At 55.7% G+C, this 26956-nt stretch overlaps 2 protein-coding genes across 5 annotated transcripts; one reads left to right on the top strand and one right to left on the bottom strand.

Moving 5' to 3' along the window:
* The first annotated feature begins 5180 nt into the window (after nt 1–5180).
* On the top strand, nt 5181–16569 carry STAP2 (signal transducing adaptor family member 2). Of its 3 annotated transcripts, none has more exons than XM_072787763.1 (13): nt 5182–5526; nt 8154–8225; nt 8352–8474; nt 9582–9638; nt 10078–10178; nt 10578–10712; nt 11401–11470; nt 11559–11661; nt 11760–11834; nt 12820–12975; nt 13069–13149; nt 13223–13297; nt 16307–16568. In XM_072787763.1, the coding sequence occupies exons 1-13, from the start codon at nt 5425–5427 to the stop codon at nt 16399–16401; spliced, it is 1245 nt and encodes a 414-aa protein (XP_072643864.1). In that variant the 5' UTR covers nt 5182–5424; the 3' UTR covers nt 16402–16568. The 3 variants fall into 3 exon arrangements, with proteins under 3 accessions (XP_072643866.1, XP_072643864.1, XP_072643865.1); XM_072787764.1 differs by lacking the exon at nt 16307–16568 and adding an exon at nt 13531–13686 and having other exon boundaries at nt 5184–5526; XM_072787765.1 differs by lacking the exon at nt 13223–13297 and having other exon boundaries at nt 5181–5526; nt 16307–16569.
* On the bottom strand, nt 13889–26055 carry FSD1 (fibronectin type III and SPRY domain containing 1). 2 transcript variants are annotated; one of them, XM_072787762.1, is made up of 14 exons: nt 25808–26055; nt 25293–25591; nt 24191–24286; nt 23838–23969; nt 22964–23065; nt 22066–22088; nt 21749–21870; nt 21093–21302; nt 17707–17805; nt 16771–16930; nt 16122–16201; nt 14492–14743; nt 14299–14387; nt 13889–14202 (listed from the first exon to the last, which is right to left on the bottom strand). In XM_072787762.1, the coding sequence occupies exons 2-14, from the start codon at nt 25305–25307 to the stop codon at nt 14092–14094; spliced, it is 1491 nt and encodes a 496-aa protein (XP_072643863.1). In that variant the 5' UTR covers nt 25308–25591; nt 25808–26055; the 3' UTR covers nt 13889–14091. The 2 variants fall into 2 exon arrangements, with proteins under 2 accessions (XP_072643863.1, XP_072643862.1); XM_072787761.1 differs by having other exon boundaries at nt 25773–26055.
* Nucleotides 26056–26956: the final 901 nt, after the last annotated feature.

Here is a 26956-nt window from a genome sequence, read left to right on the forward strand (position 1 = left end):
GGGCCAGAGGTCTCGGTCGTTGAGACCTGGAGGGAAACTGAGGCCGGGAGAGCGACTCACGGCGCCCGGGGGGCGCAGGCTCTAAAGGGTTACCTTCCAGCCCCGGAGCTGATTGCGCGGTTGGACCAGACCCAACAGCCAATTAGAAGACGGTCGTTTAAACTCTAACCAATAGGCAGCAGCCGCCGGATTCCCCCAGCCAATCAGTGTTAAGATGCTAATTCCGCCAAACTTGTCCTCTCGGCCAATCAGCAGGAGCCCCCGGGCTTCACGTAGCCATTCAGTTGTAGGCTCCGGTCCTCCGCCAGCCAATCAGATCCCGGGTCAAGCGTGCCGCGGTCGGGCGCCCCCCCATACACGCCCCTTTGCGCCGGGTGCTCGTGGGCGGAGCCGCGCCGGCAGGTCGCTGGGCCGCTGCAGCCCTGTCCTTTGTCCCCGGTCCCTGTCCCGGGACCTTTGGCTCGGGCGCAGCGACACTTCCCTGGACGGAGAGTCCCCAGCCTCCGGCGGGGCGGGAAGCCCGGGATGGAGGCTCCGCAGGCTGCGGGGAGCCCAGGGTGGGCTCAGCCGCGGGCGGGGTTGCTCGGCCGGTCTGCAAGGGGGGACAGGACCTTGGGGTGGGGGCGGGGATGTGCGGGGAGCGTGGTCTGGAGTTCCACCGGACCCAGGGACTGCCCATGTGGCTCTCTGTGTTTCACCATTGGGACAATAATAATATCTACGTCGGGGTTGTTGGAGAACAGGGCTCGACATCTAATGAAAGAAGAGCTGCGGGCGCCTGGGTGGCTCCTTTGGTTAAGGCTCTGACTTCAGCTCAGGTCATGATCCCAGGCTCCTGCATTGAGCCCCTCATCAGGCCCCGTTAGCAGAGGGCCTGCTTCTCCCTCTCCCTCTGTCCCTCCCCCCTGCTCATGCTTTGTCTCCCTCTCTCTCAAATAAATAAAGTCTTTTTTAAAATGATAATAAAATTTTTAAAATAGGGGATCCCTGGGTGGCGCAGAGGTTTAGCGCCTGCCTTTGGCCCAGAGCGCGATCCTGGAGACTCGGGATCGAATCCCACGTCGGGCTCCCGGTGCATGGAGCCTGCTTCTCCCTCTGCCTGTGTCTCTGCTTCTCTCTCTCTCTCTCTGTGTGACTATCATAAATAAATTTTTTAAAAATTTAAAAAATAATAATAAAAAATAAAATGATAATAAAAATTTTAAAATAATAAAATAAGAGCTGAACAAATTTTTGTCAACTCCATGCCTCCCCACGTTTCCCCACACCACCCCCACCTCCCACCACAGGTCCAGCCACCAACCGGGCATTCCCAGTACCCCCAGGCTCTGACCTCAGTTTATTCCCCCATGTCCTTGCTCCTATTCTCTTTGACTCTGTTCCCAAAACCCTGGGCCAGACCTCCGGCCTCTCCCAGCTGGACCCTGGTCGTAGCCTTGGGCCTCAGATCTCCATACTCTCCATCTTCCTCATCCATCTCCACCACGGCCCCAGAGGGATCTTACGAAAATGCGACTGCGACCGCCTCCCTCCCCTGCTCTAAATCCTTAAATGGCTCCCCATTGCCTTTGGTAAATAAAGTCAAAATAAATTGCTGTGATCTCACTAACCATTTATGGCGCCCCTTTATGGCAGGTATTGTTAACAACTTTATAAGACCTCATCAAGTGAAGACGTTGCCAAGTCACACACCCCTTCAATGGATTCCAAAGGCTATTTTTTTGCTATGTGTATAAAGTCCAGGCAGCCCTATAGCAAGTAAGGAAATTGAATTTGTAATTTTAAGACTCCTCCAAAAGAAATCTCCAAGGCGGGATGGAGATTTGTACCAAAGTTTCAAAGAAGAAATTAACACCATTTTAAAATAATCTCTTCCAAATAAATAAAATAAAATAAAATAAAATAATCTCTTCCAATGGTGCCTGGGTGACCCAATTGGTGAAGCATCTGGCTTTGGCTCAGGTCACGATCTCAGGGTCCTGGGGTCAAGTCCCTTCCCACCACTTGTGTGCTCTCTGCTCTCTCTCTCTCAAATAAAAAAATAAATAATTTCAAAATAAATAATCTTTTCCAGAAAGTTGAAGAGGAGAGAACACTTCCCAATTCGTTTTATGAAGCTAGCATTACCCTGATAGCAACACCCGATAAGGGTAATATAAAAAAAAAAAAAAAAAAAAAAGAGGAAGAAGAAAAGAGAGAAGAGAAAGAAGGGAAAAAAAGAAAACTATAGACCATATTCTTTGTGAACAGATGCAACAAATCCTTAACAGAATATTAGGAAGTAGAATTTGGCATCATATAAACATAATTACACACCATGATCGAGGGGGAGATTACTCCAGGGATGCAGAGCTGGTTCAGTATTCAAGAATCAATGTTATCTATCATATTTAACAAGCTGTGGTAGGTAGAGTAATGATTCCCTAAAGATGTTCACATCCTGGGTGGCTCAGCGGGTTAAAACGTCTGCCTTCAGCTCAGGGCATGATCCTGGGGTCCCATCGGGTCTCCCTCTGCCTGGGTCTCTGCCTCTCTCTCTCTCTCTCTTTTTCTCTGTTTCTCATGGATAAATAAATAAAATCTTTTTAAAAAATGTTCATATCCTAATCCCCAGGACCTGTAAATACGTTAGGCTACGTGGCAAAGGGGATTTAAGGTGCAGATGAAATTTAAATTGCTAATCAACTGACTTGAAAGAAATTATCCTGGATTATTTGTGTGAATCCAATGTGATCACAGTTTCCTAGACGCAGAATAGAGAAGTGACAGCGGAAGAAATTCAGAGTGATATGATGTAAGGATTGTACCTGCATTTCTGGTCTTGTAGAAGATGGAAGGGGATCATGGGCCAAGGAATGCAAGAAGCTTCTAGAAGCTGGAAAAGGCAGGGAAATACATTCATCTTTTGAACTTTCAGAAAGGAATGCAGCCCTGCCAACACTTTGATATCAGCTTTGTGAGATCCGTATACAACTTCTACAGAGCTGTAGGGTAACATATCTGTATTGTTTAAGCCTTTACATATACAATAATTTGCCCAAAGCAGTCACAGAAAACTAACACACAAACTAAGGATGAAAGGTCGAAAGAGCATTTCAATCGATTTAGGGAAAGCATTTGACAAAATTCAACACCCACGCATGATACAAACTCTTAGCAAACTAGAAAAAGACAGAAACCACCTCAACTTGCTGAAGAAAATCCACAAATCTTCAGTTAACATTTTACTTAATGGTGAAAGACTAAACATTTTCCTCCATAGCAGAGGGAACAGGGCACCCGTAACCGACACAGTATAGCCATTGCAATAAGGGAAGAAAACGAAATGAAAGGCATACAAATTGGAAATAAAGACAGAAAACCAGCTCTATTTTCAGATGATGTGATGGTCTACATGGAAAATGCCAAGAAATGTACAGGAATACCTCGTGCTAATGTGCTTCACATTTTTAAAAACTAAATTGAAGGTTTATGACAATCATGCAGCACGATTTTTCCAACACCATTTGCTCACTTTGTGTCTCGGTGTCACATTTTGGTAATTCTCATAATATTGCAAGCTTTTCCATTATTATTATATGCTTATGGTGTGGCTCATGGGAAGAGGGCAAAATATTAACAGTACTGGGAGTTTGGAAGCAATTGATCCATAGATGATATTGAGAGAGAGAGAGAGAGAGAGAGAAACCAAGAAACAGACTCTTAATCATAGAGAACACAGGGGAGGTGGGGGTGGGGTTGGGGGAAATAGGTGATGGGGATTAAGGAGTGCACTTGTTGAGAACTGGGTGTTGTATGGAAGTGTTGAGCTGCTGTCTTGTACACCTGAAACCAATATAACATGTGCTTTTAACTGGAATTTAAACAAAACTTTACGCCACTGGGGCTGCCCAAAACTTTAAAGATTTTTTAAAGTACAATCTACCACCCCCTCAAGGGGGGTGGGGCTCAAACTCACCCCATGATCAAGAGTTGCATCCTCTACTGACTGAGCCAGCCAGGTACCCCTTAAATAAAAACTTTTCATATGGGGGCACCTGTGTGGCTCAATTGACTGGGCTTCTGCCTTTGGCTCAGGTCATGATCTCAGCCAGGCTTGAGCCCCATGTCAGCCTCTCTGTTCAATAGGGAGTCTGCTTCTCCGTCTCCTTCTGCCTACTGCTCTGCCTATGTATGTTATTTCTCTCTAATAAATAAATAAAATCTTTTTAAAAATAATAAATAGATGATAGATAGATAGATAGATAGATAGATAGATAGATAGATAGGGGCACCTGGCTGGCTCAGTCGGTGAAGCATGTGACTCTTGATCCCAGGATTATAGGTTTGAGAAACACACTGGGTGTAGAGGTTACTTAAAAAAAATTTTTTTTTTAATGTATACCTAAAAAAAACAAATCAACTGCATGACTGTGTACTAGCAGTGAAATCTGGAACGAAAAGTGCATTGCCATTTAAACTGCTCAAAAAAAAAAAAAGGAAAAGAAAAAATAAATGCTTAGATGTAAGTCTAACAAAACAGGTACAGGACGCATATGAGAAAAGTATACTGTGCTGATGAGCGAAATCAAAGATTTAAATAAGCGAAGAGACAGACCATGTCCATGGATAAGATGGACCATCATAGGGGCGGGTCAGGGTGGTGAGTGGCTCTTGATCTCACGGTTGTAGGTAACAGCCCCATGTTGGATATAGAGATTATTTAAAAATAAAATCTGGGATCCCTGGGTGGCTCAGCGGTTTGGCGCCTGCCTTTGGCCCAGGGCGCAATTCTGGAGTCCTGGGATCGAGTCCCACGTCGGGCTCCCGGCATGGAGCCTGCTTCTCCCTCCTCCTGTGTCTCTGCCCCTCTCTCTCTTTATGTCTATCATAAATAAATAAATAAATCATTTTAAAAAATCTATTTTAAAAAAATTAAAAAATTAAAAAAAAAAAAAAAGACTCAACATAGTCAAGATGTCAGGTCTTCCCCAACTGACACACTATCAAAATCCCAGCGGGTCTCCTGGTAGGTCTAGGCCAGGATGGTCTAAAGTATGGGCAGCCTCAGGGGCACTCGGGGCCCCAAGCTCCTTCCTTTTGTGACCTCCCTTGACACAGCCCTTGCCACTCTGGCACCTGGCTTCTCCCTTTCTCACGTCCGCACCTTTGCTGAGGCAGGTCCCTCCTCCCAGTGAACCCTCTGCCCAGCCCTTGCTCTGCCCTGAAAGCCTCCCGGTGGCTTCCTCCTCCGTGACTCCAGCAGGCTTCCCAGACCTCTGGGGGAGACCAGAGAGGCTGGGATTCCCGGAGGACAAGCCCGGCCCAGCACCCACCCAGAGCTGGCAGACAGAAGAGGAAATTCCCCTGGAACCTGTTTCTCTGCTTCCCCGCCCAGCTGGGGCACCCACTGGAGGGAGAGGCCAGGCCAAAGCCCCGGCCACCATGGCCTCAGCCCTAAGCCCACCCCGGGGCCCCAAAGGCAAGGGTGCTCTACCCTCACACTACTATGAGAGCTTTCTGGAGAAGAAGGGACCTCATGACCAGGTGAGGCGGGGCGGGGGCAGGCACCGCTGGGCCCCTGGGTGGCTGGCGGCACTTCCCTGAGCCTGGACTCTGCATCTGGGCCGCGGTGGGTCCCGGATGTGGCAGGGCGTGCGCTGGGGGCCGGGAGAGCCTCGCCCACCATCTGGCTGCCTCTCTCCGTGCCTCTCCCCGCCTGTCTCCATTTGTCTCCCTCGTGGTCTCTCTGTCTCTTGGATACAAACAGGACCAGGGGCTTCCACCAGGAAATGGGAAGCCTCCTGACTCCCATGCCCTACCCCCCAGCCCCTAAGGACCCGAGAGCCTCAGCTGCAGGGGGCAAGGCCAGGACAGGTGGCATGTGGACAGGACAGTGAAAGCTGGGGGTGCCACACGTCGGGGACCAGATACTGAGGCAAGCCCGGCCCTCCTCCCCTGAAGCCCCATCTCCTCCTCCCCACTGCTCACATTCATCCCCTGCTACACCCCCAAACAAGCGCCCACCGCCTCCCCTGCCCATCCCCAGAGCCACCGTCAGTGCAGTTCCCTCTTCCCTTCCTTGTGCCTCCAAGGGCCCACCTCCTGCCCAGCCTAGACAGCACCTAGACAGCAGAGGCTCAGCAAGGCCTGGCCCCAGAGGGCGAGACCCAGGTTCACATCCCTGCTCCACGCCTTCCTGACTCCCAGGCCTTGACAAGGGGCTCTCCATCTCTGTGCCTGGGCTTTCTCCAATGCAAAACGGGGATGCCAGGGCCATAGTCATGGTTACAGGAGAGGGAGCGCCCTCAGTGGTCTGTGGACCTGACTCTGCAGGCCCCGGTGCCTCACTGGTGTGCGTGTACCCTATTCTCACAACATCCTCCCACATAGGTACGTCTCTATGGCCATTTTAAAGGTGGGGAAACTGAGGCACAGGGCAGCTTAGATACCTTGTGTAATGGTGTATAGTGAGTCGCTGAGGAAGCAGGTCCGACCATGCTGAGTTTAATCACGTACGGCCCTATCCCCAGTGGCCGGCACAGAGTAGGTCCTCAGTAAATATTAAATATATGTATGTGCCTAAGGACGGACGGGTGGGTGGGTAGATTAGCGGATGAATAGACGGAAGGGCAGCCAAGGGAGGAGGAATAGGCGGCTTGATGAACCGATGCTAGCCGTCAACGGGAGAACTAGCCTCGTTATCATTATGGACTAATTAAACTAACTCCTCCTTCAGGAAGTCTTCCCAGATTCCCACTTGGAGGGCCTTTCTCCTCCTCTGTGATCTCAAGGCTCATGTTCTGTCCCTTCTGGGGTTCTAATTTCTCTTCCCAGGAGCATTTTAGTATCTGTGCTTTAAAAAAAAAAATATATATATATATATATATAAATTTATTTATATATTTTATTTATTTTATATAAATTTATTCCTTTGAGAGAGAGAGAGAGCATGAGCAGAGGAGAGGAGACAGAGGCAGAGGGAGAAGCGGACTCCCCGTTGAGCAGGAACCCAATGTGGGACTCAATCCGAGGACCCCGGGATCACCACCCTAGCCGAAGACTAAACCAACTGAGCCACCCAGGCGCACCCCCCCTTTCTAAGATTTTATTTATTTGAGAGAGAACATGAGCAGGGGGAGGGGAGAGGCAGAGGGAGGGAGGCAGAAGCCTCAAGCCAATGCCCCACTGAGCATAGAGCCCTATGCAGGGCCTGATCTTGGGACCCCAAGATCATGACCCAAACCAAAACCAAGAGTTGGATGCTGCACCAACTGAGCCACCCAGGCACCCCCAGATTTTAGTAACTGTATATTCTATGTTCTTCTGGAAAATGATCTATTTAGAAACAGAAGCCACGTCTCATTTATTATTTTGCCTGGAACACAATTGGGTGCAGAGTAGGCGTTCAGGGAATATTTGCTGGGAAAAACCCCTAGAATATTACAATCTCAGCTATGTCAGCCCCTGAGATCTCCAGAGAGTTAGGACACTTATAATTCAGAATCCTGGGGGAGAAAACCTGAATCTGCAGGGTTTCAAGGGTCCAGAACTTTGTGAAATTAGGAGATCCCTATAAACATGTATTGGGTGGGCAAGGAGAAGGGAGATGTAAGTATGTGCAGAGGAGTAAACAGATGGGCGGGTGGGTGGATAGTTCAACTTTCCCCTAGAGCTCCTTTTTTTTAAATTAATTTATTTATATTTATGAGAGATGCAGAAGGAGAGACAGAGACATAGGCAGGGGGAGAAGTAGGCTCCCTGCAGGGAGGCTGATGTGGGACCCAATCCCAGGACCCCAGGATCACGCCCAGAGCCTAAGGCAGACATGCAACCACTGAGCCACCCAGGTGCCAAACTCCTTCCTCTATACCCTCCAGAGGGGTATAGAGGGAGGCGGCTCTGGATCTCCCAACCCATCAAAATTCTCTTGGGTCCTTCCTCAAAGAATAATGACTAACGGATCCCCAGAAGCTGGGCCACGGATGGGGTGGGCCTCCCAGGGAAGGCAACATTTGTCCAAAGCGGGTGATGAAGGAAACTGTGTGAAGGTCCGGGGAAAGAGTACTCAGGCAGCAAGAAGAGCCAGTGCAAAGGTCCTGAGGCAGGAGGGGGTGTCATGGAGGTCTCCAGATTTGCCTTCTCACCTTCTGCCCTCTACTTTTGGTCCCCAGGATTACAAGAAGTTCTGGGCGGGCCTGCAGGGCTGCACTCTCTATTTCTATAATAGCAATCGGGACTCACAGGTAAGGATGGGCATGAGGCTCAAGACCTGACCGCAGGGACCAAGCAGAGAGCGCGGGGGTGTGGCCAAGCCCGAGGGCCTGAGAAGCAGCAAGCCCAGCGCTCAGGTCCTGCCTCTGGATCCCCAGCACGTGGAGAAGCTGGGCCTCGGAGCATTTGTGAGGCTCAGCGATGAGGCGCCCGGCGGAAGCCCCAGAGACCCCGGTATCTATTTCAGCCTGGTCCTCTGGAACCAAGAGATCAAGTTCAAGGTAGGCCTGCCCCTCCCTGTCACACTCACCACTAACACACACCAGCGTGGACTCACACGGGGTCTACCGCTCGGTTGGGGACACTGGGCGAGTCTGCGCCCCAGTTCCTACAACTGCAGGACGGGATAACACGGGTAAAGTAGCCAGAACAAGCCTGGAGCCCGGGGATGGGTCACTGCCCTCCCGCGACCTCTCAGCCCACGTGATCGAGCACCTACTGTGTGCCAGGCACTCTCCTGGTTGCACAGCAGTGAGCAAGACAATTAAAACTCCCCACCCTTGTGGAGTTTAGAGTCTGGGTGGCGGCGGGAGGCACACAACAAACAACCTAAACGTGTGAAATGTCTGGAGTGTCAGCTGGCAGCAGGTGCTAGGGAAAGGACACAGGGGGGTTGGGGTTACAGCGTCACACAGGGTGACCAGGGACGGCCTACCTAGGACCTGAAGGACGTGAGGGAGCCAGCCACATGGACATCTGTGCAATGGCTCTGCAGCAGAGGCCTGGTGTGCTGCAGGAGCAGGGAGGAGGCCCGGGTGGCTGGAGCAGAGCGAGGGCAGGGGAGACAGGGGGGACGGAGGGGGAGGGAGGAGAGGGGAGAGTGGGGGGCAGGCCTGCACCCCGCGGCCCTCTGTGTGGGTGTTTACTCCAAAGGAGGAGGGAGTCCTGGGAGGGTTGAGAGCACAAGAGACACGGGATCAGATTTATGTTGCTTTAAATGTCCATGTAGCGTGGCTCAGCGGTTGAACATCTGCCTTCTGCTTAGGCCATAACCCTGGGGTCCTGCAATCGAGTCCCACATCGGAGTCCCCGCAGGGAGCCTCTTTCTCCCTCTGCCTGTGTCTCTGCCTCTCTGTGTCTCTCATGAATAAATAGATTTGAAAAAAATAAATAAAAAGTCCATGTAGAATAAACGAATAGATACGATAAATTAACATTGATTCGGTGACATTGCAGAATAGCATCCCACAAGGACTTCCCTTCAGACATCCTAAATTAATCCGACCTTACTCATTTAACCTTGGGAACAACTACTATTCCTCATTCCCATTTCACAGATGAATAGGCTGAGGCTCATCCACATGGACCCTTTCTGTTTCCCTCCCCAGGTGGAGAGCCTGGAGTCTCGGGAGATGTGGAAAGGCTTCATCCTGACGGTGGTAGAGGTAGGACGGCTTGCCTGCTCTCTCCATCCTACACCCCTCATGCCAGCCTCCTCTCTGGCGTGGAGGAGCCCACAGACATCTTATGCAAAAAGTGTAAAAGTTACCTGCCAGTGCTTAAAAGCCTGGGGTTTTTCGGTCAACATTCCCCATTTGTCTTTCAGTCACGGGCCTCTGCCTGGCCCCTGCAGGCCGCTGGGTTTGAGACCCTACATTCTAGCGTCTCATCTGCCCTCCCATCGCCCAAGTGTCTTCATGTCCCCTCCAAAGCCTCTCTGCCCCGCCCCCCCCAGGTGCAAGGCGGCTCCAGGGGCCCCCAGACCCGGGTTCCCATCCTGGCGCGGCCCGCATGCCGCCCCCCCCTTGCCCGTAGGTGTGACACGGGCACAAGCCGCTTGTGTCCTGACGGCTGGGTGCCCTCGGGCGCCCCCTCGCCCCTCAGCTGCGTGTCCCGTCCAACCTGACCCTGCTGCCCGGACACCTGTACATGATGGCCGAGGCCCTGGCCAAAGAGGAGGCCCGCCGCGCGCTCGAGGTGCCCCCGTGAGTGCCCCGGAAGGGCGGAGGTGGTGGGGAGCCGGGGCCGCCAGCGGAGCGCGGGGATGGGGTCCTCGGGGACTGGTCCAGGTGCCAGGGACGGGGCTGGGCTCCGTGGGTGGGGCTCCGTGGGGGCGGGGCTGAGCTAGGGGGCGGGGCTCCGTTGGAGGGCGGGGCTCTGGGCGGGGCTGAGCTTGGGGGCGGGGCTCCGTGGAGGGCGGGGCTGAGCTCGGGGGCGGGGCTCCGCTGGAGGGCGGAGCTCTGGGCGTGGCTGAGCTCGGGGGCGGGGCTCCGTGGGAGGGCGTGGCTGAGCTCGGGGCGGGGCTCCGTGGGGGCGGGGCTGAGCTCGGGGGCGGGGCTCCACGGGGGCGGGGCCTGCCCTGAGTGAGAGACGCGGCCCCCCAGCTGCTTCCTGAGGGTGAGCCGGCTGGAGGCGCAGCTGCTCCTGGAGCGCTACCCCGAGTGCGGGAACCTGCTGCTGCGGCCCAGCGGCGACGGCGCGGACGACGTGTCGGTCACCACACGCCAGACGCTCCACGGGTGCGCATGCGCGGCGCCGCGGTGGGAGGAGGGGCGAGCGCGGGGGCGGAGTCAGAGCCGGGGCGGGGCCAGAGCTCATGGGGCGGGGCCCGGGGTGGCGCGAAGGTGTCAATGCCTGGAGCGGGAACGGGACTCTAGAGGCGAGTCAGACCTTTGGATGAGGATCGGCCCTCGGGGCGGAGTCGGAGCTGGGTCTGGCATCTGCAGCAGGGAAGAAATCAAATCCAGGGGTGGAAACCCGCCCTTTGGGCGGAGTTAGGACCTGTGGGTGGAGTCCTGGCCCCGCCCTCCCCGCCGCGGTTGAATCAGGCTTTGGAGGTGGAGCCACTCTGGGCGTGGATCAGAACCTGGCCCTGCGGCCTCCTTTGGGACGGTCTGGTGAGGGGTCCGGCCAGATGAAGGTGGGGTCAGAACCCTGGGGGCGGAGCCAGCAGGGAGGCGGGGCCTCCCGGGGTGGAGCCATCAGGGCCCGGAGCTCCCCCGGGGCAGTGCCGGGACCAGTGGCCAGGTCTTCCCGGAGGATGCAGTCAGTTGAGTCTTGTCCTCCGCAGAGAGCCACGCCAGGACGGGACGTGGTCAGTGTGCGGGGAGCAGGAAGAGGTTAGGCCCTCGGTGGGGGCGGAGCCAGGACAAGGGGCGGGGTCCTCCCCGGCCGAGCAGGTCCACCCACTCACCACGGCCCGCGCAGGACGCCGGTGTTCCGGCATTACAAGGTGAAGCGTGACGGCTCCAAATATGTGATCGACGTGGAGGATCCGGTGAGCGTTGGGCCGGGGTCCCCAAGCTCGGTGGTGGGGTCTGCGCCCCTTCCGCCACCGCCCTGACCCCGACCCTGTGCGCCTCCAGCTCTCGTGCGCCTCGCTGGATGCGGTGGTCAACTATTTCGTATCAAACACCAATAGGAGGCTGGTGCCCTTCCGGCTGGACGAGGACTACGAGAAGGTGCTAGGTGCGGCCTCAGGGAACCGGGGGGCCCCTGCTCCCACGGGGCACCCCTGGGCCAACGCCCAGCCGCCGCACCTCCTCTAGGACCGCTCTCTGTTCTAGGCCACGTGGAGGCGGATAAAGAGAACGGCGAGAGTGTGTGGGTGGCGAGCTCGGCCCCCGTGGCCCCAGGCCCAGGTGAGGCCCCGCCAGCGGCCGCCGCTGGGACAGAGTGGAGGGACACCTGGGACCCACAGGGTGCCGCCCGTGTCTGATCTTGTACCCGGATCAAGGACCCAGAAATGACCCAGACCCTGCCCTGCGGGTTGTGGAAGGGGAAACAGCTGCACACACTCCCAGCCCTGTGCAGTTGAACCTGGGGCTGAAGGCAGCGGTGCCTAGACTTGGGGCAGGCGGCGGTAGAGTAGGGGGAAGGCTTCCTGGAGGAGGGGGTGTTTGCTTAAGGTCTCAAACGATTTCAGTAGGTAGAGCTGGGCTTCATCTGGAGCAAGGACCCCCCCAGAGACCTGCATCTGGGTGGCTGCTGAGAAAGGGGTGGGAGGCGGTCCAGTTTATGGGGCAGGAAGAAGAGGCTGGAAAGGTCCATGGGGTGAGCAGTGTGGGCCTCCCGGGGCTGGACAGGTGCTGGGGGACCCTTGTGCACAGTGGGCATGTATGTACACACTTACACACTGCACACTCACGAACACGAACTGCATCCACCTGCTCATGTGTAGACCCCCACGTGGACAAGGGTGCCACACAGTTCCAGTCCTGTGTAGCAAACATAAGCCACGCCCACGTGCACACACAAATGCTCATGAGCATAGATTCAGACATTTATAGGTAGGCGGGTAAACACACTGACAGAGACAAGCAGCTGCGGACATACTGTAGCATCCACACAGTCTCATGCACGTACGCACACGTTTAGGTGTGTGTGTGTACAAACCCTTTACATATATTCAACTATGAAGATGCACTCAAGCGTACGTGTTTATGCCACACAGGGGCACAAACACACTGACTCCTAAATGGGCACGTGCAAAAACACACACATGCACAGGGTCCCGTGCCCAGATCCAGGCGCGCATACATGCATCCGCATTCAGAGGCACACAGAGCCACGCCGAGGTGTCCCTGCAACATGTGGGCCCAGACAGTGACTTCTGGTTCCCACCAGGGCCTGCACCCGCCTCGGGTGGCCGCAAGCAGCTGCCTCCTGTGCCCATCACACCTCCGCCAAGCCAGGACAAGCCACCCCTACTTCTGAACCAGAACGAGAACTACGTGATCCCCATTGCAGACGCCCCAGCTGCCGACTACGAGAATGAGGATGGTAGGTGGGAGGCAGTGGGTGACACGGGGACAGGGGCGGGGTGGGGAGGAGGCTAAAAGCTAGCTGTGACACACCACACCTTTGTCCACGCAGTGCCTTCCCCCAGCTGGCAGGTTGTCCCGAAGCCCAGGAAGTTGGCAAAGTCTCTAAAGCCGCCCATCGCGCCCAAGCCAGGTAGGGGTCCTCCTCCCCAGCCCTTCCTCATCCGGCAAGAGCCAGCCTCAGCCTCCCCCTGCTTCTCCTCCAGAGCCCAAAGGCGTCAACAGTGGCCTGGCCAAGAAGCTGGCAGTCGGCTCAGTGCAGGCCTTATTCCCCACAACAGGTGAGGTGTCCGGGCTTCACAGGCGGCTGACCTGCACGATCACACGGGACCCCCATTCCGAAGGGTCCCTCGCTTGGTCTAATGCCGTGCTATCTCGAGATTCCTTGTTTTTACTTTTTACTGGGCCCTGCAAATTCTGCAGCAGGTTCTAGTGGATGTCGGGTGGGGAGGACAGCCTGGCCTGGGGTTCCCTGCGGCAACTGAGGCCTCGGTCACCCCCCGCCCTCACCCAGGGTTGGCAGATTTGACGGCAGAGCTGGAAGAGAAACTGCAGAGGAGGCGGGCGCTGGAGCACTCAGCTGGATGTGCTGGGGAGTGAGCCAGTCTCGGGGTGTGCAAGTCAGCCGGGCAGACAGCTCCTCTCAGAATAAAAGCTCAAGTGACCTGGGGCCTATGTGTCGGGCCTGGCTTGGGGTGGGGAGGGGGCAGCGAGGGTCTGTCAGATGTCCTTCCACAGCAGGCCCCACTCAGCAAAACCTACCACCTGACCCTACAAGAAAGGCCCATTTTACAGCCAGGAAAGTGGAGGTCCAGAGAGGTTCGGGGCACAGTCAGTGCCACCCAGCCCCAAAGAACCATCAGCACGGCCTGGCCAGTGATTGACCTTTATTAGGAGGTGAGGTGGGGGACGAGGGCCCGCCCTGGTGCCCACTCCCCATTGGTGACCCCCCCCAATCAGGAGTTAAGGCTCCAAGCAGCAAGTGAGAAGAGAGTGCCGGCTGAAACAACCAAGGCCTGGGGGTGGGAGGGGCCTCCCCAAAATCAGCCGGACAGGGCGGGGGCAGTCCAGTGGCCTAAGTGAGGCTGGTGTTGGAGCTGCTCGTGGCACTGCCTCGCTTCTGCAGGCAGCGCACAGAGCTGGGAACCTGTAGGCCTGTCGTCACCTGGAAGCTGCCGCACCACACCTGCGGACCAGTAAGGGGAGCGCAGGGGCTCAGGAGCAAAGCCAGGGCCCCCCCACCCCAGCCCTCCCAACCCCGCCGCCACCGAAGGGCTCTCACTGTGAAAGCAGGCAGCAGGGGCTGTGTGAACTTGGCCTTGAAGGTGTGCAGCAGCTGTTTGGTACGGGCGTTGTAGAAGGACAGGAGGCCTGGGGTGGAGACAGAGGGACAGAGGGGCCTGATGAGAGGCGTCTGCGGCATAGAGCCGACCCAGGGAGGTGGCTAGGGATGCCGACTAGGACTCGGGGGTCACCTTGGTGGAAGTCGCAGTGCACGCCCAGGCAGTCGGGCACGGGGGCATCCAGCACCTTGGCCTTGTTGGCGTGCTTGGCGGTGAAGCTGACCTGCAGCCAGTTGTTGACGTGCAGGCACCAGGACGCGGCCGTCTTGCCCAGCTGCTCGAAGCGGCCCAGGCTGCGGTACGCCACCCCCACGCCGAAAGCCTTGCTGTCCGGCTCGTAGCGCACCTCCCAGTAATGTTCCCCACCGTCGATGAGTGTGTCCCCTGTGGGGTGAGGTGGGTGGCGGGGACCGGGTGGACTCGCGTCCCAGATGCCCTTCCACAAAGGGATTGTCACCTAGATACTCCTCAGACCATAGCTCTTCCCTCCAGATACTCCTCAGTTCCCAGCTACTCCTTCTAGGTGGTCCCCAGGCCGCATCCACTTCCTCAAGATACTTGGCCCAGATGCTCTTCAAGCCTCAACTGATCTTTTCAGATTCTCTGCAAGTCCAAGCTACTCCTTCCAGATACTTCCAGGCCTTAGAAACGTCTCCCACTCTTCCCCATGTTCAGATACTCCCCAGTCCTCAGTTCATCCCAGAGACTAGACAATCCCCAGACCCTTGCTCCTGGCCGACTCCAAGTATTCCCACAGGCCTCATGTGCTACTGGAGTGCGGCTACTCCCTGGCACTCTGGGCCTCTTTCCTACTGCTTTGGGAATCTAGATTGTGCCCAGACCCCCGGCTCCTGGTGGAAGCCAACGTCTTCCGGGCCTCAGCTCTTCCCAGGGTTCAGATGCCCTCTGGATCTCAGCTAATCCCTGAGTACACATTCTCCCAAGTCCAGATTTAGATTCTTGCCAGCTCAGCTACTCCCTGACCCGGCGACTCCCGAGCTTCAGCTTCTCTGCGCGCTCCTGCCCCCTCCCGCCCCACTGCCCTTGCCCATCTACTACGTCAGCTCCTCTGCAGGCACAGGGCTAGCCCCTCACACGCATGTCTTCTCTGGGTCTGCTCCTCCCAGACATCAGCTACTCCCTCAATCGCAGCTAGGCTGGGCTCTTCCCTCTGCAAACCCCACCACTACCACCACCACCACCACCACCCCTTCCCCTGCTTCCTCCCCGAACCCCACCTCTAGCCAATCCCAGATGCTTTCCAGAAAATCCGGGTCCTCCACAGAACCTCAACTTCTCCCCAGACCTTAGCTCATCTCCAGAATACAGCTGCTCTCCAACTCCGCCCCCTCCCAGGTGCGAGTGTCCGTACTGACTTCCCCATGCCCCAGCCTCTCCTTCACCCCAGTGCTCACTGTCTCCCACACCGGCGACTCTCTGGCTCATCCATAAACCCATCGCCTGTGTTGGCAACTGTTCTTCCCAGCTACTTTGCAAATCCCAGGTACTCCACAAACCCCAGGACAGCCCCTGGCCGATCTGCAGGCCAGAGCCTCCAAAAGCTCTCTCCACCCCAGGAGGCCCACACCCCCCAGTCCTCCCACTCCCCCAGCACCACAGCAACAGGTTATTGGAACCATTCCCAGAGAGCTTTGTTGGTGGCTACCTCAGTTTCCCCAGCCAGGGGAGTTCTCGCCCACCTCCCACCACCAGGGCCCTGCCCAGAGTGTCCCTCTGTCCTCCTGTCCTTGCCCCTCCTTACCCAGCACCGTGTAGGACTCAGCCGTGAAGCGATCCCGACCCCCACGACCGGAGGGCATCCTCTTGGGGGATGGCACACCTCTGTGAGCGGCAGGGAAGGGAAGGCTCGCTCAGCCCTCGCTGCCCCCAGAGGAGGGTTTCCCTGGTCCACCCAGCCACTGAGATCCCTCCATCAATCCTTCACAGGATTTGGTTCTGTTCATGCACTGGGCCCCGCCTATCAGAACACACCCGTGCCCTTCCTCATCTGGAAAACGATTCGACTGTCAAAACCCAGTTAGAGGGACGCCTGGTGGCTCAGCGGTTGAGCATCTGCCTTCAGCTCAGGGGTGACCCCGGGGTCCTGGGATCGAGTCCCGAGTCCCGCATCGGGTTCCCCACAGGGAGCCTGCTTCTCCCTCTGCCTATGTCTCTGCCTCTCTCTCTGTGTCTCTCGTGAATAAATAAATAAAATCTTAAAAAAAAAAATCAAAAACAAAAACAAAAAAAAACAGTTCCAAACCTCTTCTCCCTCCATTTACTCTTTGAGCTCCTCCACCCCGCGTCCCTCCTTCCACCCCAGCCTTGACCACGCAGGCCACCCTGCCCAGCCCGCTTGTCCCCCAGACACTCAGGAGGGCGGCTGGGCTGGGGCGGAGGGGGGGTCCTACCTGGCCGGGGAGTTGGCAGGAGACGCCGTCCGCCCCTTGCCGTCCTTCTCCCGAGTCTTCATGTCCTGCACCTTCCCGCCCATGGCGTCCCACTCCACGGAGAGATCGTCCACCCGCAGGTTCTGGTGAGATGTGGACGCATCCAGGCGGAACATGAACGCTGGGGCCGGGCAGACGCGGGAGTCACAGAGATGGGGAAACCCGGAGAGACACAGAGACACAGAGAGACAGGCAGTGACCAAGACAGACCATGACAGGGACAGGGAACAGAAACCAGACGACAGGGCCTAAGACAGAAAGACGGAGGGAGAGGGATTGACAGATGGACTCAGAGGCAGAAGATACAGAGAGGACAGGCAGCAAGACACCCAGACAGACAGACAGATGGGCAAGAGCAGAAGGGGCAGAGCCTGCAGCCGAGGCCATGAAGGCCGAGGGCTCGTGGCCTCAAGGTCCCTTAGGTCTGCAGGCTTCTCCAAAGCACTTGTGCTCCAGGCTTCTGTCGGGGCTTAACTGCAGGAAAGGGGCCAGGCAATAGGACGACAGGGAAGCTAGACTGCAGAAGGACTTCCTCGAAGGGCACACAGAGGTGTTACATTCCATCCCCAATTCTAAGAGCCCTTATCTATTTTTTTAGAAGAGAGAATGAGTGTGTGTCTGTGTGTGTGTGTGCAAGAGAGAGAGAGAGAAAGAGAAAGAGTATAAAAACCATCCAGGAAAAATGGGATCAACTGCAAAAGCAAAAAACAACAGCAGGTTTATATTAGACAGCCGGGCTGGGGAATCTATGGTGGACCAAGCTCTGAGCTTCCTGGCAGCCAGAGCAAAAAGGGTCACAGAACCCTGACTATAAGATTATCATTACACACCAGTACCTGGGGCCCCAGGGTGAGGGGTTATGGAGTCACAGCCAGGGTAGGGGTGGGAGCCAGTCACCTGGTGTCTCCAGGGTCACCGACTCGGAGAACTCGCCTGCAACTGCCTTGTTACAGGCTTTCACACGAAAGTTCATGTATTTCATGTCAAACTTGAGACCTAGGAGCAACAGAGGGATCTCAACGTTGTGTACGCTCGGAGCAATAGGCCATGGTCCCTGTGTCCCATGGCAAACCCCACCACTCCTCATTCTAAGGAGCACCTGGCAAATGGCTTCTTATCCCTGAAAAACCACCTCATTCACGCGTGGGACTGTGGGTTACTTGGCTCCGCCTCCAATCTGGACCAGCCAATCAGGATGCTTTAGGAGGCAGTAACAGCAATTGGTTCAGGAATAGCATGTGACCCAAACTGGCCAATAAGAACCTCCCCTGGGACACTGGGCTTGTATTATAGGGAGCAGAGTCTCTGTCTTCTCTGGGCTGGCCAGCTAGGGGGAAGCTACTCTTGGGAAAGTTTATCAGCGCATTTGACAAGCCTCCTTCAGAACGCAGCCCCCAGACCCAACAAATGCAGGGAGCAAAAGTGAGCAAGACATTTGCTGGAACCCTGGTTCCATGTGAGGTTATTTAAAGATTTCCCCTACTTCTAGGCTATGTCCCATACTCCCTTCTGTCCTCCTTTCTGTATTAGTTACTCCCAGTCTTAAAAAATAAAAAGCAGGGACACCTGGGTGGCTCAGCGGTTTGGCACCTGCCTTCAGCCCAGGGCATGATCCTGGGGTCCCAGGATCCCTGCATGGAGCCTGCTTCTCCCTCTGCCTGTGTCTGCCTCTCTCTGTCTCTCATGAATAAATAAATAAAATCTTTTAAAAATAAAAATAAAAAGCAATCACCAAGGTGTCTTTTGTTGTCTTTCCCCTCAAGCTAAGCCTCTTTGAACAGCTATCTACATCCTTACCTCCTCTCGGTCGCCTCGCTCCCTCTCCTTCCTCTGGCTTTGTCAGTTTCCACCTTGTAGGACCTTCTGGCTGACCACTCCTTCCCTCTGGAACATTCTCCTTCCTTGGCAGCCATGTTACTGCGATCTCCTGGCTGCCCCACTCTGTTTGTTCTCCCCAGGTCTTCTTTGCAGGTTCCTCTCTCCTTGACACCCTTAAATGTCGAGGTGACTCCATCTGGGGCCCTTACTCATCTCCCTCTGCTCCCTGACCCCTTCTTGCCCTTCAGATACCCTTCAACCACAGGAGAACCCACAGCCTAACCTACAGCCCAGATCACATGTCCAGGTTCCTCCTGAGTGTTCCCTATGGGATGCCTGTTCTCTGATCATCCAAAGAGCACTCAGCACCCCCTGTTCTAAAACCTTCCATAGCTCCCCTTGCCTTGTAAAGACCCCACTCCTCCTCTCACTTCCCCCCACAGATGTAGGTGGCAAACTCAACAGGTTCCATAGACAAAGGTTCAGAGCGCTCTGGCCTCTGAGCCCTCTATCAGGCTGTGCTTCTGCTTAGAAGGCTGTTCTCAAAAAAAATAAATAAATAAATAAAATAAAAAATAAAAATAAAAAATAAATAAATTAATTAAAAAAAAAGAAGGCTGTTCTCCACTCACCCTTTCTCTTTCGGGCCTCAGGATGGCTGCCACTTCCTCCTGGTGCCCAAGACTGTCTCACCCTTCTCTGGATCCCTTTCTCTGAGAGTTCAGCACTTTGCTCAGTGACACCATCCACTGCCCCCAGAACCAACCAGAACTCTCTGTTTCAAAAACCTGGAACCCATCTGACTATGGATGGTCTGGACTCACAGTGGGTCTCAGTTTCCTATTCTGCAAACCGACCATCGTGTTCCCCATCCTAAGCAGGTTTCACATGAGGATGAGATGGGTCGAAGCATGTCAGTTATAAACACTAAACCCAAACCCTCCTGACTGTCCAAGCCATGGAGATGGCAGGTAGGTGACAAATAACCCCATGGGTGAGTTAGCTAGATGAGTGTACGCATCCACATCCTCAGTACCACACACCTTTGGATGGATTCAACGTCCTACCCTGCGGAATTCACTCGCTAGGAATGTTGTAGAAGGCAAGAGGGCATGGCGAGGGGGCGATGCGTCAGGAAGCCCGTGAGACAGCAGGCTTCCACCTTGATCACGGCGGCAGTTACATGAGTTTGCACACGGGAGAAAACCGCATAAGCGATTACCCACGCACAGGCAGGTGAAGGTATGTATCACTGGGAAAATGCGGACCGACACAGCACAATGTGTTCATGTCGGTTCCTCGGATCTGACATTGAACTCCAGTCCCAGAAGCCACTGCAAGTGGCGAAAACCCAGGAACATTATTCAGCCCGAAAAAGGAGGGAAGGATGTCCCTCGGGGACACTGAGCTCAGTGAAGTGAGCCAGACACAAAAGAGCAAATCCTGTCGGATTCTGCTCACATCAGGTACCAGAAGCAGTAAAAGTCACAGGGACAGGGAGTAGATGGTGGGAGCCGGGGGCTGGGGAGCTAGCGTTTAAGGGCGACAGAGTTTCCATTTTGCAGGACGGAAAGTTACGAGGACGGTATGACAGTTTTAATAGTTTTATGACATTATGAATATACTTACTACTACCAAACTGGACACTTAAAAATGATGAAAATGGCAAATTTTGTGTTATATGTATTTTGCCATAATAAAAATACATATATTGGGGGAAAAGTGGGGTATGTTTATTCTGATTCCTATGCAAAGAATGGGTCCTCTTGCCGGCTGGTAGCTTTTCTTCCCAGCAATTAGCATGCTCATTATTAACCATGTATGCTAATTACAGATAAAGAACTGGCTGATTACAGCCCAAGAGCTATGGTGATCGTTATCTTGTCAGTGAGGCTCTCCCCCACGCTGAGGGTTTCCCTTGGCTCAAAATGGATTCTGAAACTCATTGGGGACCCCCAATTTTACCCTTCTTCAGACCCTCCCCCACCGGCTGGGGAATCCCCCATGCTTTCTGCTTTCTTACAACTGCCAAGGAAATCCCCAAACCCTGGGAGGATGCCAGCTTCACGAGCAGAGGGATTCTCGTCCGCTTTGCTCACTAGTGCCAGGGCAGGGCCTGGTATACTGCAGGCGCTCAAAACGCTGAAATGAACGAGCGCTGGATCCTACAGGTAAGACGGGGACGGAGAAGGCCTTCTCTCCCTGGCCCGTTCCCTCGTCTGTAAAATGCTGATGATGAGATGAGCACGTGCACTGCCTGTGGGCAAAATGTTCAGCACGCAGCAAGCTACGCCCTCCACGAGGGGTGCAGCAGCGATCATCAATATCGATTTCATTATTATTACTTTCAGCTACTCCGATCAGTTCAGCCAGGCCCCCAGCTGAAAGGGGAAAGGGGATCCTGATACTGCTGAGCTGCCCCGGGCTTGGGGTGTGTGTCAGTGGCAGGGTTGAGCTGTCCTTACCCGTCAGGGTGAACTCCGTCTGCCGGATGCCCTCAATGACCATCCAGGGCTGCTCCTCCTTGAGGCGGGGCGGGCCCTCGAAGTTGGTCCGCCGGTACTCCAGCACGTAGTGGTCAATCTTGCTGTCCTCATCCGGCATGCGCCACACCAACGTCACACAGTTGTCTGCCACCAGGGACTCGGCCAGGTCAATCACAGGGGCGCCAGGCACTGTCCAGGACAGAGGGGGTGGGGGGGATCAGGGTCCTGGGCCTGCAGGGGCCCCTAACTGCAACTCCACCTGCACTACAGGCCTTCTTGGGGGCTGGGCCCCTCCGGATATCGGGGCCTGGGGAAGGAGCTTCCCCAGGGTGGGGTGATGGGGAACAGCTTTCTCAGGGTTCACCCAACAACCGGATGGGCTTTCTCAGGATTCCACCATTTAGAGGCAGAATATTTTCAGAATTCTCAGATAGGGTCTGGCCTTCGTGGGACTCCACCCCTTGTGGGTGGGGCCTCTCAGGTTTGGCCACCAGGGGCGGGCTTCTTCATGGCTCCACCCACAGGGGCAGGGTGTCCTCAGGGCTCCACCCCCAGGGTCAGTTCCAATGCCAGGCTTACTCGGGCCTTTTTCAGGGTACCCCAGACTCCAGGCCCCAACAAAGTTCCCTTCTCACCTGGTAGGAACTTGAGTGCCTGTAGCATCCTCCGTTCCTGTGCAAAGTCCACCATGAGGTGACTCATGTTGTCGCTGACCTTGGCCTTCAATGATAGCCGGAAGGCAGGGGCCATTGTCACACTGCAGAGAAAAGGTGGAGGCAGCCTGCTGGCAGGCATCTCAAGGTGGCCCAGGCTCTGTTCTCTGAAGTATGTGGGAGACCCACTCCCCCTGTTTCTGGTCCAGAGCTCTGGGCGTAGAGACCCTCACCTGGGTATCCCCACCTTCACACCAGGGGCAGGGCACTGGGGTGGGAACCAGATCCCAGCATCTTACCCATCTTTGATTTGCTTGGCAGCCTAGAAAAAGCAACATAATAAAATTCAAAGAGTTTTCTTGATTGAATCAGAAAGCCATTATACAGACAGGAAGACTGAGACCCAGAGTGGTAGTCCCTGGCCAAAGTCCCCCACCACTGGGGCAGAAATACTTGGCTGGGCCCCAATGGGATGGGGGCAAAGATGGGCTCATACCTCCACCCCCAGTGCCTAGTGCCCATTATATCCAGTTAGCCAGTTTGGCAAATACAAATAGAGGATGCCCAGTTAAATCTGCATTTCAGATAAACAAAATTATTTTTTGGTATAACTACGTCCCACTCTAAATATTGCATGGATGTATTATACTAAAAAACTATTCCCTTTTGGGGATGCCTGGATGGCTCAGTCAGTTGAGCATCCAACTCTTGGTTTCAGCTCGTGTCATGATCTCAGGGTTGTGGATCGAGCCCCACATTGGCTCGACGCTCAGCATGGAGTCTGCTTGTCCCTCTCCCTCTGCTCCTCCCCCTGCTCTCTTGCTTCCTCTCTCAAAATACATAAATAAAATATTTTTAAAAATTATTCTTTGTTATATTTGAATTTCAGATACCTAACAAATATTTTAGTACAAATATATTCCATGCAACATCTGGAAATACTTATACTAAGCATCTGCATGGGATATACTCATACTAAACAATTTATTCATTGTTAAATTTAACTTTCAGATCAACCATAACTAATTTTTTAGTATAAGTTTGTCTCATGTGATCTTTGGGACATATTTATATTAAATGTCATACGGGCAATACTTACACTTAAAAATCACTTGTGGTCGATCTAAAATGCAAATTTAACTGGGTGTCCTGTATTTTATCGCATGGCCCTACTAGTCTGGCTTCTGAGGTGCCCACCTGAGGGAAGTCCTCGCTGTCTGTGGCCTGCAGGGTCTGGTTGGCTGTCTCCAGAAGCTCCTCTGAGCTCTCCAAGGCCCGAGTGCAGGCCGCCAGCTGGTTCTGGGAGTAGCACAGCACCAAAGGAAGAGACACCTCACCCCACTGCATCAAACCCTCCGGGCCTCCCCACTGCCTTTGGGATTCAGGACACCACGCCTTTCTCCAACTCCCAGTGGGGGAGGTAGGGTGGAGGGAAATTGGGCCTCACCCCCCACAGTACTTGAGAATCACCTGGGGATCCCTTTCTTAAAAACTCACATGTCCGGGCCACACCTGAACCTCGAGGCCCCCAATTCTCCTGGGATGGGAATCTGGGATGCTAGAAAGTGGTCCAGGAGGTTTTGATGCAGCCTCAGGGCCTCAATTTAGAATCTGAGATCCCACAGGAGCCATTGGGGGGTGGGGGTTGGCAAGAGATGATGCTGCCAGATATGGGGACCAGTGGGAAGGGCTGAGAAACTGGAGGCCCTGGGTGAGGACTGGAGGGGAGGAGCAGCCAGATGCGGGGGTGGGGCCCTGGGGACAGGGAAGAGGCGGTGGAGGTGGGTGGTAGGAATAGAGATCAAGGAGAGCAGGTGGGTGGGGACTGATGGATCACAGCCAGCGAAGGGGCAGAGAAGAGACCAGGAAAAAGAGGAGATGAGGCCGATGACACTGGGGTGTCTGGTTCTGGACACTGCAGACACTTGCAGGCATCTCCAAGGAGCGATGTGGGGGGAGGAGCAGGTTTGGAGGAAGACGCTGAGGCCAGATGGGCTCTGCTGAGTCTGAGGGGTGCAGTGGGGAATCGTGGCTGGGTGGGGGTGTGGGAGAGCCCCTCATACACACACACCTGTAGCTCGTAGGTGCGGCTGGCGCGGTCCTGCTTTATCTTCATGAGCATGCCCTCCTTCAGCTCCTCCAGGAGGGAGAAGAGGGACTGGAACTCTGCCTCCAGGTCCTCCTGCACCTTGGTGGAGTTTGCCTTGGAGAGATGTCGTGTGGTCAGAAGGGCCAGGATTGGCCAAACCCCGTGCTCACTTGGATGGAGAAACTGAGGCCTGGACTTGGTCTCCAGGCCAAGTCTGACAGGCATCAGCAGGAACAGGCTAACCCTCCCACTGCCCCCTCCCACTGTCCCTTCCACCCACCTGTCCAAGGCTTCCCCACGGCCTTCCATCCCTTCTGTGGAGGTGCCTTCCTCACCTCCACGTTCAGCAGCATCTGCTTGAGGGAGTAGATGAAGCTCTGAATCTCTTCGTTCTTCACAGCCAGGGTCGTGATGATCTTCCGCAGCGCCTCCTGCCCCACGGGAAGCACGTGCAGAGGCAGGGCCGGTGAGCCCCTCAGCCGGCCCGGCTCCCCCACCTGGGGTTCCCTGCTCTCCCTTCCGGGGATCCAGGAGATGTGGAAGCCAGCGCGCCAGTGAGCTCGGGCACCCGCCACGAGGCAGGTCCTGGGCGAGGCTCTGGCCCTACCTTCCCTCACCTAGCAGATACCTGCTGCAAGCATGCCCATTTTACAGGGGGTGGGGGGGTGGGGGGGGGCGGGAGGACACGACTGAGCCTCTGGGGAAGGGGCAGCCCCTGGGCCTGGGCCAGCGCTGCCTCAACACAAAGCCTTCGACCTTGTTCCTATACACTGAGGGCGGGGCATGATCTGGGGTGAGGGGCTACCTTGGGGAAAGAAAACCCCAGGGGAAAATGATGCCTGTAGAAAAGGGGTTGCTAACGCGGGGAAGGGGATACCTTGGGAACAGGGATTGGCCAGAAGAAAGGAGGAACCTGGGGAACCGGTGCCTGAGAGCCCAGGTAAGTGAGTGGGGGAGGGACCTCTGGGGGAGGGGACGCCTGGAGAGAAGGAAGCCGCGTGGGAGGATCCTGCTGGGGCCCCAACCCCGACCCAGGCCCCGGACGTGTCCCTTTCCTGGGGGTGCAGGATCGGTGGGACCACCTTGCCGAGCTGGAGGGACGTCCTCCGGGGCAGGGTGGGGCAGGGTCCCGACACCTGGTCCGCAGTCCCGATGGAAGGAGTGGGGGATGGGTCGCGGCTGGGGCCGGGATACTGGGCGCGTGTGGGGAGCATGGAGGGGATGCGCCAGGACCCGGGCCAAGATGATGAGAGGTCGGGGCAACCGGGGGCGGGGGTTCTGCGTCCGGAATTAGGGGCTGGATCCCCGCGTGGTTGCGGCGGGGGTGGGGCCTCGGCCGCAAAGCTGCGGCGGGGGTGGGGGGGCTGCGGCATCACCTGGTCGCCTCCCCCTTGCGCCCCCCCGCCCCGGGCCCGCCCCGCCCCGCCCCGCTCCTACCCTCTGGTCCTCCATGGCTGCAGCCCAGGTCGGCCCGGCCCGGCCCGCGGGCCCCGCTCGCCGTCCGAGTCCTCAAGCTGCCTTCGCCGCGACCACGAGCCAATGGCCCGCCGAGCCCTCGCCGCCGCCGCCGCGCCCCCCGTCAGCGCTCCATCACTGGCCGCAGTGCGCACGCGCCCCCCCGCGGCATGCTGGGAATCGTAGTCCCGCGCCGGGGTCTCCGCGCCCCGCCGCCCCCCGAGAGGCTGGTAGTGATGAGTGAGCTTGGTAGTGATGACTCTGCTGCCGAGAGCCCGGAGCTGAGAAGCAGGTTGCCTGGGTTCGAGCCCCGGCCCTGCCGCCCGGCCTCCAGCCCAAACCTAGTCGTGGCGCCCAAGCCCCTCCACTCTTGCACCCCTGCCGTTCCTTGGCTGCTCCCAAGGCTGGAATTCCATCCCCACCCCCACCCCCACCCCCACCCCGTGAGATCTGGCCCCTCACCGCTCACACTCCTTGCGTTTACTCCTAGCATTTACATCTTGCACAAGCAGATGCTCCGCATCCGATGCCTCCTTTCTCTCCCCAAGGCACAACCTCTCAGGTCTCCTCCTCCAGACGCCTCTCTGCCCCACCGGAATCCACGGGGCTCTGAATGCCTGTGCCCAGCTTGGTCTTCCCTGTCAGCCTGGGGTAGATTTATCCAGGATCCAGCCTGCGGCCAGATCTATCCAGGATCTATCCAGGATCCTCAGCATTGCCTCTCGGCGGAGGGTGGGGAAAGGGTGGAGTTTGAGAAAGTCCAAGGGAGGCGGTGGCCTGGACAGGGGAGGCGGGGAAGCTGTGTGTCCCTGGGCTGGAGTGCGCTCAGTGCCCGGCGGCCATCCTGTGGTTGATGGGAACGATGCTGGGGAGCCCATAGGCCTTCTTCCTGGGTGAGAAAAGAGGTCCTGGCACCGTGGTTGGGGTGACACCTAGAGTCCGTCATCTCCTCCCAGCCCCGGGGTGACAGATGCAGGGCTGGGAGAAATTCAGAGCCTATGTATACCCTGGCTTAGGACCCCAAACTTCTCTGCAGGCTCTGGGACTGGGGAACCCCCCATACCTGTCATGAGACCTGAAGCCGTCAGCAAAAATCTACTCTGAATTTCATTTTTTTAAAGATTTAATTTATTTATTCATGAGAGACACACGAAGAGAGGCAGAGACACGAGCAGAGGGAGGAGCAGGCTCCCTGCGGGGAGCCCGATGTGGGACTCAATCCCTGGACCTTGGGGTCATGCCCTGAGCCGAAGGTAGCTGCTCAACCACTGAGGGCCAAATAATTGAAGCTGGGATCCCAGTCTTCAATCCAGGCTCAGGCCTCTGCTGCCCACTCCTGGACCCCACACCTGCATCACCTAACCTTCCGACCTTCCCCCCTCCCACCCCAGCTCAGGTGTGTTTATATAGCACCTCCGAGAAAGATTTCCACTCACTGGGATGGGACGCATTATCCCGATCACATACACAAACTGCCCTTCAGATTAAAAACAAAAAATCTTTTGGGAAGCGGAGCCCTAAGCAGCATTAGTTTACAGGCCATCTGCTGTCCAGCCTCTGTGGCAGTGGGTGTGTGTGGGGGGAGATTGTGGCAGGAGGTCTGTCATATGGGGGGGGGGGTTGGGGGGCGGACCAGCCAGGACAGG

Source organism: Canis lupus, chromosome 19 (genome assembly GCF_048164855.1).
Source record: "Canis lupus baileyi chromosome 19, mCanLup2.hap1, whole genome shotgun sequence".
Taxonomy (NCBI): domain Eukaryota; kingdom Metazoa; phylum Chordata; class Mammalia; order Carnivora; family Canidae; genus Canis; species Canis lupus.